We start from the raw sequence: 12,984 nt of genomic DNA, 5'->3' as shown, positions 1-12,984 counted from the left end.
TCTGTGGGAGGAAGAAAGCAAGGATGACTCCATGCAATAGCAAGAGGTAGCAGCTGCCCCTCCAAAAATATTTTCTCTTATCCCACACAACTGAATGAAAGCACATAGCTTCATGAGCCACAGCAAACCAATTATGGTAGGTTAATGGCTTAAGTTTGAATTAAACATTTAAAAGTCTCCAAGTGAGTTTACGTTTTAAAATGTTCCTCCCTCTTTCCCCCACCCACTTTTAATCCAGTAAGCATTAGCACTTTGCAGGGGAACATGGGGACATTTTTTCATAGGCATCTTATAATTGCTTTGATGGGGACATCACATTTTTAAATCACACAGCATAGGAAGGACTCATAAATTAGCTCTGTGACATGATGGTGTGTGAATATGTGTGTGTGTGTTTGGGATGTGACCTTATTAAGGAAATTGATGTGAGTCAAACCTGAGGACTTTTATGTAGTAAGACATCTCTTCATTTCTCATGTAAACATGGATCCATCTAGCCACAAACTAGCAAGAGCTCACATGCAGATGTGGAAAGATGCTTTGGGATAAACACTCTTCTGACATTCAGATTATATTGAAATTACTTACGATCTATAGTATATGCTTGTTACCTCTCCTCATGCTTGATGCTGGGTGGGGTTTTCTTTTCTTTTTTGAATGAGTCTTGCAACCCCCCCCAAAAAGATCTAAGGAAGTACAGTATCTTAGAGCCACCCCTTGAAGATCATCTCAGCTTTTTAAATCTAGTGTTGTTGTTGCTTTTTATTAAGGTTTGTAATTGTTTTAGCATTAATTGGTTTTTCATAGCTGATTGTGGTCTGTTAGTTGCTGGGGTGGGGAGGTTGTACAGACAAATGTGATAAAATCATTAAGGGTTCACCCACAATTTTGCTTGTTCTGCTGCTTCCTTCTGGGAAAACCCCGCTGAATCGGAAGAACAGTCAATCGTTTTTTCTGCGGATTGAGGTCTGTTCTGATTCAGTGGCAGACAGTGGGTTTGCCCTGGAAAAGTGGCTGGACAGATGAAAACACTGCTCAGACCCATGCCTAGAAAGCGTGGGACTGGCGAAAGACCTCTTAGGCCCATGTTTTCTATGTGTGGGACAAGTGGAAGTGCGGATGAGCCCTAATAAGAAAGAGAACTAATGGCTGACTTTGGGATTGACAACCGACCTGCCATCCAGCAGTTTCTCATTATGGGTTGTAGCATGTGCCTAGCTTTTGTAGGTTAACAAGAATTTAAGGAGAGCCCTGCCAAATCAAATCTAAAGCTTATCTGCTCCAGCAGCTCGATGACTGTGCACTCCCTCCATGGTTGGAAGCATAATGCTTCTGAGCAGCAGTTGCTAGAATCTGCAGGACGGGAGAGGGCTCTTGTGCTCAGGTTCTGCTTGCAGGTTCCTCACAGGCATCTGGTCGGCCACTGTGAGAACAGAATGCTGGACTAGATGGGCCATTGGCCACACCCAACAGGCTTAGCTTAGCTTTCCCATGGCAGCCAATCACAGGCAAGGAATGAGGACATGACCCTTCTCTTGCTGTTACTCCCCAGCAAATGATATTCAAAGGCAGCATATTTCCATTGTGTCTGTGAGCTGGTGGCCAGGTTTTACCTTTTCTCAGCCCCATGGGTCACCTCATCAGGTGATTGACAGTTGGGTGTCCCCACCCACTTGTCAACATTGGCTTGCAGCCATGGGAGGATGTAGTGACTAAGCAGGATTGAAGGCCCCATCCATCAGTTGATGAGCAGTGAGTTTAGCCATGCTTTTTGCAGGGATCATCACCAGTGAGTTCACCATGGGCAGCTGTTCCAGTTGTATCTCTAACTCCTTTACACCTGATTTCACACATTAGGTGACGTTAGGTGTGAGGCAGTTGGGTGTGATCAAGGAAAATGGCTTGGCAGGTCAATGAGGAGACATGGCAGGCCAAATTTGCCCCTTAGGCCAAAGGTTCCCCACCCATGAACTCCAGAAACTAGGTATTTTGCTCTCTACATAATACTGGTTTGCTCATTGTTGCATGTTAGCCACATCCCTGCAGATCACCAAAAGATGCTATTGGAGCTGCTAACTCAGCAAGGACCAGGTTACACAAGCGGCCAGAGAGGTCAATCTGGTTCTAATGCTGATGATTTTGGCTTGGTTCTTTGAACTGACCTGCTAAGCCAAGAGCCTGCTGGGTGCAATAGCCACTGAACTATTACCCTTGCCTGGGAAAAGATCATGCATCAAAAACTCAAAAGTTCCCATGTTGTCTGCAATGAAGGATGGTCACAGGGAAACAGTGGGCAGAATGTCTTGAAATGGCTTGTCTTTTTATTTTTGTGCTAGCCCTTTGAGGTCTCAGTTTGGAGCTGGTCATAAATTCACACAGACCCTTTCAGAAAAGGGAACTAATTTTTCTTTTCCTCCTGAAAATAGCTTGAATGTACTTGAATTTATGTGAATGTAGCTATCCTGCTGCAGGGGTTATGCTCTTTATTTCTCTCTTGTTTGAAACTGTGTGTGGAATGAAATGACACAGAATATTCTAACCAATATTCTTGCAGGAGTTGACCTAGGTTGGGCCTATCTGATTCCGGAACATTTCTCTCCGTCCAGACAGATACGACATCTGACTTACTTCTACATGCACAGAGGAGGGCCAGCCAAGCCCTTTCCCTTGCATGGGTGGGCTGATGACCATAGATGGGTGGCTTTCAAAACTTCTGGTTTTGCATGAAATTGATTTCCATGCAAAGAAGCTAAGCTGCTTGTGTGTGCGCATGTTGTGTGTCTAATACTTTCTCTCTCTTTCTCTCTCTCCCTCTCTTCCCCCTCCCTTTCGTGCTTCCTATGAAAATGCTTCATCAGATGTCAATCGTGTTCCAGGTGAGTGTTGTGTTTGCTAGTGTGGAAGGCTACTCTTTTGAGGACTGGGGTGAGCCTAGAGCAAATATTTCAAGCAAGTGATTGGAAAAGTATTAGACTGCAAGGATGATACTTACAGGTGCAGTGTGGTGGAATGTTTGTTTTCGTCATGATAAAATGGTGAAGAATTATACACAGCAAATGCAATGTCAATGAAGAATAGTGAGGATGCACTGAGTTAGTGGTTTCTTTGGATTCTAACCTATTTCAGGTCAGTTGTTGCTTAAGAAGTGAAGACCTGGTATGCTTCTGTTGCTACAGTGTGAACCTGCCATTACTGAAGAAATGTTGTTTTTGCTGAATCGTTCAAAGGTTTGATGAAAACACAGCTGAAATAAGAAGCAGTAAATAATCTAAAAAATATAAAGTTCATTGTTGTCCTGGAATATTCCTTAGAGCATATAGTCTAAGGGTTTTCTTCATTTGTAATATGTGTGAATGAATGAATGAGGCTTTAGATGCAATTTCATTTTGTGCTCTTCCAGCGTTTTGGATTTATCCACCCCAAGGAAATATTCATCCGCAGAGAATGCTGACTCCCAATTCCTGGGTGGTTTCCCCTGCTTAACGTTACTGTATAGCCTTCACTTCTGGGGTGGAGGATGTTGATCTGATGAATGAACAAACAATATTAAAGATCTTGGTTTGCCTGCCACTGAAGTCTCTGGCCATATAGTGAACTCACAACCCAACTGCTGTGTTTTTCACATCCATGGAAGCTTTGCCATGTGATAGGTGCTGTACCAGCTTCTGAGAAGAGGAGAAGACCAAAACTAGGGATCAAGATTCATGCTTCATGCCAACGTGTGTAACTTTCCACCATTTTTTAAAAATGAGAAGCAGTCTCAGGAAGCTTGTACAGTGGCAGGGATGGGTCACTCAACCATGATCAAATGTGTCCCCTAGCTGCTTTTTTGTAGAGAGTTTTCTCTCTCTTTCTTATCAAGGTGAGAAAGATAAACTGATAGCCAGGGGTGGGGAACCTGCAGCTCTTGGGTTGAATTTGGCCCAGGGGACTGCTTTCCTCAAACTATGCCCACTTGCCCCCAGTGTTGGGTATGGGGCAAATAGAGATATGGCAGTATTGACTGCATTGCACAGATCTCCATGGGGAACCCAGTTGCTTGGCCAATCCTTGATGAATCAGTCACATGAGTTTCTCTGGAATAGCAAGTAGAGTTGAAATTGCTGTCCAGCAGCTGATGTGTGAGGAGTTCAGCCCTGCCAGATCAGCTGTGTTACTGAGTTCCCTGTGAGGAACTCAATCATGCAGCCAATCTCTGTAGAAAACAGCTTTGCCGGCCCTGTGTGCAGTGCTCTGTCAAGCACAGGGCTGGCAAATCCCTTGCACTGTAGTTCCTCAGTGCCTGAAGAAAAGCTGGCTGTTGGGAAATGCTGTGCAAGGGGCTTTGACAGGCAGAGATTTTTATGTTGCTGTAACCTGCCTTGGTACCTCACATTGAACAGTGGGTAAGAAAGCCAATAAATGATAATGTGAATTAATCATCATAATAAATAACCATCATAATTAATCATCATGATTAATAATCTTTCTCTTAAGTCATTCGATTTACACCCTGGACTGTAACTCCCCCTGCCCAAAATCAATCAAGTCAAGAGTGCAAGTTAATCTACAGTTCTCTTCCTATTCTCTCTGTATCATGCTTTCTTCACTCACCGTACGCACCATATTAGCATGGAATAAGGCAGTACATCCTCACAACACAACTGATAATAAGGGTGGAAGAGGTCATGTGACCCTGTGTTTTTTCTAGGCATGATTCCGAAAGAGATTTGATCAACTAATAACACCCATCTCATATTTGCCTTTGCAATGTGTTTTCCCTCTCTAAATGAACCAGGTATTCATAAACAATTCAAAATGGACATCATGTCATATAACTTTAGATAAGAGTAGAAGTCAAAATCGCCCCTACCCCCCAGAACAGAAGATTCAGGGTGAGGCCTTCCACGGAAAGGAGTTAAGATGCATGGAAATGAGTTAAGATGCATGCAAAGCATTTTTCATCACATCTGGTGCTGGAAGAAGAGTTATAGGATATTTGTAAGAGTGGCAAAATGCCTAGTTAGCTTTCATTTGGCACCTGCGTCACAATAGTCCTCGCACAACAGCACCCCTCTCAATTCAAGATCCGCTCACACCCCTTAACTATTGCAGCTTAGTTAAATTTCCTTAACTGATACAAGTGGACTTGGCATTCTCTGAGCACCTGTTGCATACACACAGGCTTGTGCGCCCTTCCCCACATTCTCCCTCTTCTCCGGGAGATATTCTATGGATTTGCCTATATGCAGTTACGTGTCACTGTCAGCTGCAGGTGCATTCAGCAGGCAGGGTGTGCAAAGGGGCACATTTTCTCATATATCTGGTGCCTTGGCCTTACCTTACTTCAAATTTGGCAAAGCTGATAAAATTGCCCTGAGGATTGGATCTGGCCTGTAGGTCCTTAGTTGGCCATCCCTGTTGCAGCCTGTTTTGATGCAGAAAGGTGCCCCAGGCTGCTGCTATGTGAGACTGTTTATAGATTTATGGGACAGTTTAGGAATTTTCTTTATCATGCAAATATTTACCCGCAGGCAGCAGTAGGGCTGCAAAGGACTTGTATTGATGAATTGATTCATTTTATTTGCCTACCAGACAGGCCGCAACTAATACCCCAGTCAACAGCTTAGGATTGGCTGTCACAAAGTGCTTGACCCCAAGACTTTCTCTGTGGGCAAGCCAAAATCGAGTGAACTGGAATTTGATTTGAATGAACTCTTTTATTTGCGTGCCAGCCATCTCATTTTTTTAGACTACCATTCCTGTTAGCATAGAGCCCACCAAGAGGAACAATCAGCTGTGATGCTCCTCGCCCTCTTTAAGAGCCACTTCATAACTTTTCTATTTCAGTTTAGAACTGCAAGCATGTTTTTGGTCAATAGTGCAGGTTGGCTTGGCTGCTATTTGCTCCACCTCTCAGTCCCTGCAGACTACCAGGTCTCTGTGAATCCTTTTGCCACTGATGTATAAGTGAAGTGTCATTGCCCGCCAGGTCTCTCACGTTCCTATCCTCAGGGACTTGCCACATGCTTGCTTGTTTTTAAAACAATTCCACTTTTCCATAAATCATCCTCAAAGCAGATAACACTGTTTTATTTTTATAACAACAAATTCAACAACCAATAAATAATGATGCAGCAACAGGGACTCAAGGTGGCTTACAGCTAAAACAGAAACAAAGGCATAGAAAAAAAGCACACATTCAAAACCAATTAAACATTAGTAGAATTGAAATATATCAATATCTATATAAAATATCTATTAGAACGTAGATGGAAAGAGGCTGGAGTGCCCTCCATCACTTTTTAAATTGTAGGTTCTTAAAAAAACATATTGTCTTGCATAGAGACCATTTTCTTTCTTAGCAAGGCCTTTATTAAGGTATAGGATTGATAGCAATTGAATAGTGGGGACCATGCTGTTTGACCTTATTTCTGCCAATACCACCACTTCTGGACTCACTTGGCTACTAAATTACAGTAGATGAGGCTACTGAGATTTCTGTGTCGTTGTGGTTTTGCACATTCTTACCTGGGAGTCTCAGAAACCATTAGCAAACATGCTTCATCCAATGGCTGTGGGTGCGTCACCAGCATCAGTTTATTATTATTATTATTATTATTATTATTATTATTATTATTAATTTATTATTTATATTCCGCCCATCTGGCCACTCTGGGCGGCTTCCAGCAAACACTAAAACACAGTAACGTATTAAACATTAAAAGCCTCCCTAAACAGAGTTGCCTTTAGATGTCTTCTAAAAGTTTCATAGATATTTTTCTCTTTGACATCTGGTGGGAGGGCGTTCCACAGGGCGGGTGCCACTACCGAGAAGGCCCTCTGCCTGGTTCCCTGTAACTTGGCTTCTTGCATCGAGGGAACCGTCAGAAGGCCCTCGGCACTGGACCTCAGTGTCCGGGCAGAATGATGGGGGTTGAGACGCTCCTTCAGGTAAATTTATATTGGACGATCCACACACCCTTCCACTTTATTAGTGGTCAGTGCTGCTTTCCCAAGGTTGCTGCATTATTGCCATCTGGAAGGGCATTCTTGCACCACAGGACAATAAAATTGGAACAGCCCCCCCCCCCATACCCCATTTGTGGTATGAAAAATTACAGAATTTCAGCAGGAAGCTATGGAGCATGCACCTATTGGAAATGAAGCAGCATGCCCACTTCAAAACCTTTGCAGGCTCAAACAGTATTGAAAGTGGGGTTGTGCGTAACTGCCTCAATATAATGGTTAGCAGGAATCATGATAAATGCACACTAAAAAGGATGTCTGGGGGTGCTTTAAGACTAGCTGAAACCCCCAGGATTCCAGCTTCTCTTCCTCTGTTACCTTTACAGACTTTCTGTGGCTTTCCCCTAGGATAGTCCTGCTTCCTAGCTCTTGTTTCTGTTTGCCAAGTTACTGGTGCCAGAATGCTATGTCCTACTTCATAGGAACTGAAGAGCTGTCATTGCTGGGTCCAAATTGGCCTTCAGACCAGAAGAGCTCACCTGCTCATAGTAGATGCTAACAGCTGTGAACAAGTAATACACAGCTTGGCAGCTTGGTTGCTGTGTAGCTTTTCACTGGGGATTTCTCAGGAGCCCTCTCTTAACCTTGCTGAAATGGATGGAGGTTGCACAGCACTGGTGGTTGTTGAAGTGTACCCAGTATTTATGTTTTAGATTGCTGATCCTTTACACCAGCACAGCTTCTCATTCACCTAGGTCACCCTTATATGAACACTTGTATTCCCATCCCCCCATTTTCCTGCATGTATTGGTTTGGTAATGCCAATACTTAAACAGTACAAGACAGAAAGATAATATATTGACAAAAGTCCCAGCAAAATAACCAATTATACCTTAAAAGCCAGCTGAAAAGAGAGAAATGTGTCAAACTTTTGGCGAAGGAAAGAGAATCCTGGTGGATTTCCACTGAGAAAGTGGTCTGTAAGTATAGGAGCACCACCAAAAAGGTCTTGTCTTTTGAATACGCCCACCTACAATTCCATATGGATGCGGTGGAGCACAGGGCCTCTGTCAAGAGCAGGTCAGCAGTAAATCACATGGAGTAAACAAAGTTAACTCTTTCTAAGAAACAACAACAACCAGGTTCTGCACAAGAATGTCAGGCCTGATAAGCACAGCTACTCTTCTTCAGTAGGTCCTGCCCCTATGAGGCAGTTGTGGCTCTATGAGGCCACCTTCCCACAGCTGCCTAAGTGCCCTCCTCTCCCAGGTTTCCCCCAAGTAATCTGAGACTGTGCCTGTGTGTCTGTCTCTGCTCCTCCTGCTTCATGCCACTCCAGGTTCTGGGAGACCAGGAGGGAGGGGAGCTTGTCACAGTAAGAGGGGGAGGAACCTTCTGCTTCTTCACCAGTCTGACACATCTCTGCCTCTTGGCCTCCCTCATCCCACTCTCCTGCTTCCACTTCTGGTTCTGGTATTCTCTCTGCCCCAGACTCCCCCTTCTCACCAAGCCGTGCTACCTCTTCAGCTTCCAACACCTCTTCCTGCTCCCAGTCTTCTCCCTCTGACCACTGATCATCATCATCTCACCACCTACCCTGGCTTGGAGCCTTCTTCCTTTGGGGGTTCACCCCAGCTGGTTCCTCCCACTATTCCTCTGCGTCCAACCAGTCCTTAACAGCATCTATGGTCAAAGTTACTGCACAGGGAGGTTCATATGGGAGCATGTGATCTCTGGGGTAACCTGATCCTAAGCTGCTTAGGGTGTGCATATAAACAGGCTTCTCCATGTGCATCCTTACCTGTAAGAGGAACTTCATATGCAGACAGGTGCTAACTCTGGTTCATAATTGTAAAATTCTACCCAATGGCTGTAGCTGTATAGCTGCTGCCCGGTCAATTGAAAGTAGCTTTCTATGTAGCCCATATTTCACCTCTAACCCCACCCCTCTTTCTAACATTGACAGACTTACTTCTAAAATGGACACCTTGAGCAGGAATGAAGGAGATGAAAAAGCACCAGTCACCTGTTGGGGAAGTGAGAGACTCTCACAATTTCTGCTGCCTCCCTGAACAAGTGGATGAGTGGTGTGACTAATAATTTCATCGGCACAATGCAGGGTCTCAATGTTGCTAGGTTGGGATTAGCAATGGGCTAATTCAAGCAGACAGCAGCTCACTGTGTGTGTGCATATCTAAATTGGAGCCATTCTTTCTAAAAGAGATCAATAACTTCATTAAAACTTTCCTCTTATAGACTTAATTATAAATTCAAATGAATTCTTCCACTGTTCTAAATTTGAAAGTTCAGCCATGTACATAATTAACGGTTTATTCCCATAATAAAATATTTTATTCATATTTACAAATGCTCTGTTTCTAGACCACTTATTTGGAAATCACACGTGAAATAACATGGAAGGAATGAAGGTTTAAAATTTTGCACAGTTCTTCCAACTGCATTCTTGCTATTTCCCATTATGTGTATATTTGCACATGGTCAGAAGTGGGATGTGCTCTAATTCATTCATAGTATTGGTTAGAATGAGATTTCACTTAAATTTAACAAAGGGAAGATCCAGTTCCACGACATGGCCGGCTACAATCTTGGATTTATTTGCACATGATCTCTTCTGCCTCCAAATGCTCAGAGCACAGTTCAAGATGGCAGCAATTTGATGAGGCTTCCTCAAGAGTCAGTCAAGTAAGCTGTTCAGTTTCGAGGGCATTAGATATAGCAATATTTGGAGAGTGGAATATTTTGCAATGAGCCCTTGATTACACATTCTTTGCTATGTAAAGCTTCTTACTGGCACACATCTACCCACTCTTTAGTCATGCTATTTATCTAGTTCCTGTTTGTGGGAACTTCCATTTAAATGCCTCTACGAGCCATATGTGTGCCATTAAAACTTATTAAACAGAGCGCAGAAAAGTAACTTGAATCCTCTGCAGCCTCTCATACTCTTACCATATCAGCATGAAAGAATGCATGCAAATAATTCTTCTAGTCCGTATATTACTCCTGAAAATCTCTTCCTCTGACACTGACAGAGACTTAGTCCTAAGATGGGCATCTCAAGTGGAGATGGAAGAGGTGGCATAGCACAGCTGTTTTGTGTAATTGGATTGGAAATGGGCCTCAGGCTACAATATCTCTGCTTAGCTTCTGGCTGGCTGTACTGCTGGGGCCTGTAAGGAGCCCCTTGGCTACTGCATATGCCATTGATGTATTGGATGAGAATGGTTGTTTTCTAGCCCAGCTACAGGTGTGCCCAGTGGTGAAGGATGGGTGGGCACTATGTATGCTGGAGGCTAACAACTCATCACATCCTGTCCAACAGAAACCCAAATCCTTTGAGAACCTCTCTCTCTTTGCATTGCATTCCTCTGTAATTCTTTCTTTCTTCGTAGTTCAGCACCTTCTTTTAAAAGGAAATTTGGTTTTTATATAGGTAACTCAGAGTTCAAGATTCCCAGTTATGGTTGGAAGCTAGCCCTATCGCTCGATAGAATCCAAGGCTATGTGCCTGGTAGTGCTCTGAGGGATAAAGTCCAGTTCTTGCTGTGCTGTTAGTTTCGTTCTGTGATTCTTTCCTGCTGCCATTCAAAGGTAGAAATGGTAGTCTTTGGGCCTAAATGGAACCATTCGTCTTCCAACACGCTAACAAAGTCTTTTTGTTCCAGCTGATACACACAAAAAACACCCCTCCACCCAGTTCAACATTGGCTGAGTACAACAGGACAAGCTATAATTAAGAAGAACAAAAAGACTCCATCGTCCTTCATGGCTTCAATCACTTGTCATTTTAAGCTGTTTTTTTAAAAAAAGAAAATGCACTTCTCTTACTTCTTTATGTTTAGTGGCTTTAATTTTCCTGCTCTGTAAGTGCTAAGAGCTTGAGCATAATTAAGCACGACAAAAAGGCTGCAGTTCCAAGGTTTCCATTGTAACTACCCCACCCTACCAAAGTGCCCCCTAATAAGTCCTCAGATATGAGGACCACTGCTTAATTGCATTGCTCTTTCATGTAATTGTACTCTGAAGCTACTTTTTAAAATGTCCTTACGGCTTCATGCAGATCCAAGGGTTGGCCCTTAAGCACTTTGTGCAATTAGTGACACTTAATTCTTTACTTTCATATAGAAAGTTGAACTGTACACTTCTGATTTTTATATACAGACAACTTTAACTCTTGAAAACGGTACTTGGAGATCTAGCGTGATTAAAATTAACCTTTTAAAAGATGACGCAATCATGTTGTACTTAAAACTCCAAGGTTTAGTTTTCTTTGCCCCCACAAATGTGACATTTGGTCTCAATAGATGCATCTGTTTTCAAGGATGTGGGTCAATGTTAACTTTGTGCTTTTCCTTAGTCTCTTATCCAAAGTAAAATTTAAAATGAATTGGCTGGGACTTCAGATGGATAACTGCCTACTTTAGAATCATTAGTTAAGAAGCTTCTTACAGCCATTTTGCAGTTGTTATTCAATGTGTATAGAGATTTGTTGAGTTAACGGACCACTTCACATTTGGCATTCCGTATTGAGAAACAGGTTTCCAGTACAAAATACTTGAGAGCTGTGTTAGCTATGATGGAGTGTTGCATTTGTTAAATTATTATGCAAGTCTCTAACATTTATAGGGGACGTGGGTGGCGCTGTGGGTTAAACCACTGAGCCTAGGGCTTGCCAATCAGAAGGTCGGCGGTTCGAATCCCCACTATGGGGTGAGCTCCCATTGCTCAGTCCCTGCTCCTGCCAACCTAGCAGTTTGAAATCACGTCAAAGTGCAAGTAGATAAATAGGTACTGTTCTGGCAGGAAGGTAAACGGCGTTTCCGTGTGCTGCTCTAGCTCGCCAGAAGCGGTTTAGTCATGCTGGCCACATGACCCGGAAGCTGTACACCGGCTCCCTCGGCCAATAAAGCAAGATGAGCGCCGCAACCCCAGTCGGCCACGACTGGACCTAATGGTCAGGGGTCCCTTTACCTTTAACATTTATAGAAGCAACCTCTTAGGATGGACCCATAACTTTGCTGTAGGAAGGGGTGACATTTGTTGGTTGGTTTGTATGTTTACATATATTAAGCCCTAAAAGAAAGCAAATGTTTGTCGTGTTTATTTATTTTTAAAATTACCTTCTTTTTGCAAGAGTGCAGCATATTTCTAGCATGTAGAAGAATTTTGGTTCATTTGTTTTGAATTAAAACATTTCTACATAAACAATGTGTAAATTGTTTGCGTATGATTCTATAATTCTATAAATTGAGAAACCATTGATTTATAAAATATGTTTTTGTATTGCATATGTATTTTTTACATGTCCTAACCCATGTCCTTCCATGTACTAACCTAACTTGTGAGCGCCTCTGTTCTCGCCAAACACGAGCTATAACCAAGAGCAAACCTTAGCTATAGCTCATGTTTAGCAAGAAGAGTGCTTGATCACAAGTCCATAGCCTCAGGTGACACACTAAGCTAAACCTTCATTCAGCTCACTATGGCATGGCAGGAAAAAATGCCATGGAGGAGCAAAACAGCTGAGCACTTCTCTCTGGGAGCCATAAGTTCACTTGCTGTTGGTCATGTCAGAGTTTAGCTTAGGGTGCCAGGCAAGCCAGGGTCATGTAGGCAATGTTTGAGGGGACAAATTTGGAAATCAAATATTGCAGTTCTCTTTTCCTGTCAGAAGACAACTGCAGTTGATGCTGCTGCTGAATAATAACCAACTCGGGTAAGGCCCTGTGTTAGTTGACTTACTATTCTACTTTTAACATTTCTGTGCTGCTTTTAAATTTTAATTTACTGGAAGGGTCCCAAGCATTATAAATACAGCACATTTTTCTTTTAATTGCGGACAACATATTATGAGTCATCCAAGTGCCAGTCATCTCTAGAACCTAACATCTAGAAGGACCTAAATGTTTCTGTGGAACAAAAATACACACACAAAAGTAGGATCTCTAGGCACTGCTGGGAACCTTATTTCTTGGACCTATTGACTGTACTGTTAGTGGCAGACAAACATTAGCT

General features: G+C 42.9%; 1 protein-coding gene across 19 annotated transcripts in view; it reads left to right on the top strand.

Moving 5' to 3' along the window:
- The window catches only part of NRXN3 (neurexin 3), a 1,132,087-nt gene that overhangs the window by 93,791 nt on the left and 1,025,312 nt on the right, over positions 1–12,984 (top strand). For 18 of the 19 annotated variants that reach the window (XM_053378036.1, XM_053378027.1, XM_053378045.1 and 15 more), the window contains exon 3: positions 2,859–2,876. The exons of the other annotated variant lie outside the window; for it this stretch is intronic. In XM_053378036.1, coding sequence (XP_053234011.1) covers positions 2,859–2,876 — 18 coding nt within the window. The remainder of the gene's footprint in view (positions 1–2,858; positions 2,877–12,984) is intronic. 19 annotated transcript variants of the gene reach the window in all.

This window comes from Podarcis raffonei, chromosome 1 (genome assembly GCF_027172205.1).
Source record: "Podarcis raffonei isolate rPodRaf1 chromosome 1, rPodRaf1.pri, whole genome shotgun sequence".
NCBI classification, from domain to species: Eukaryota; Metazoa; Chordata; class Lepidosauria; order Squamata; family Lacertidae; genus Podarcis; species Podarcis raffonei.
Note: the sequence above shows the minus strand (reverse complement) of the source record. Positions and strands in the feature narration are given on the sequence as shown.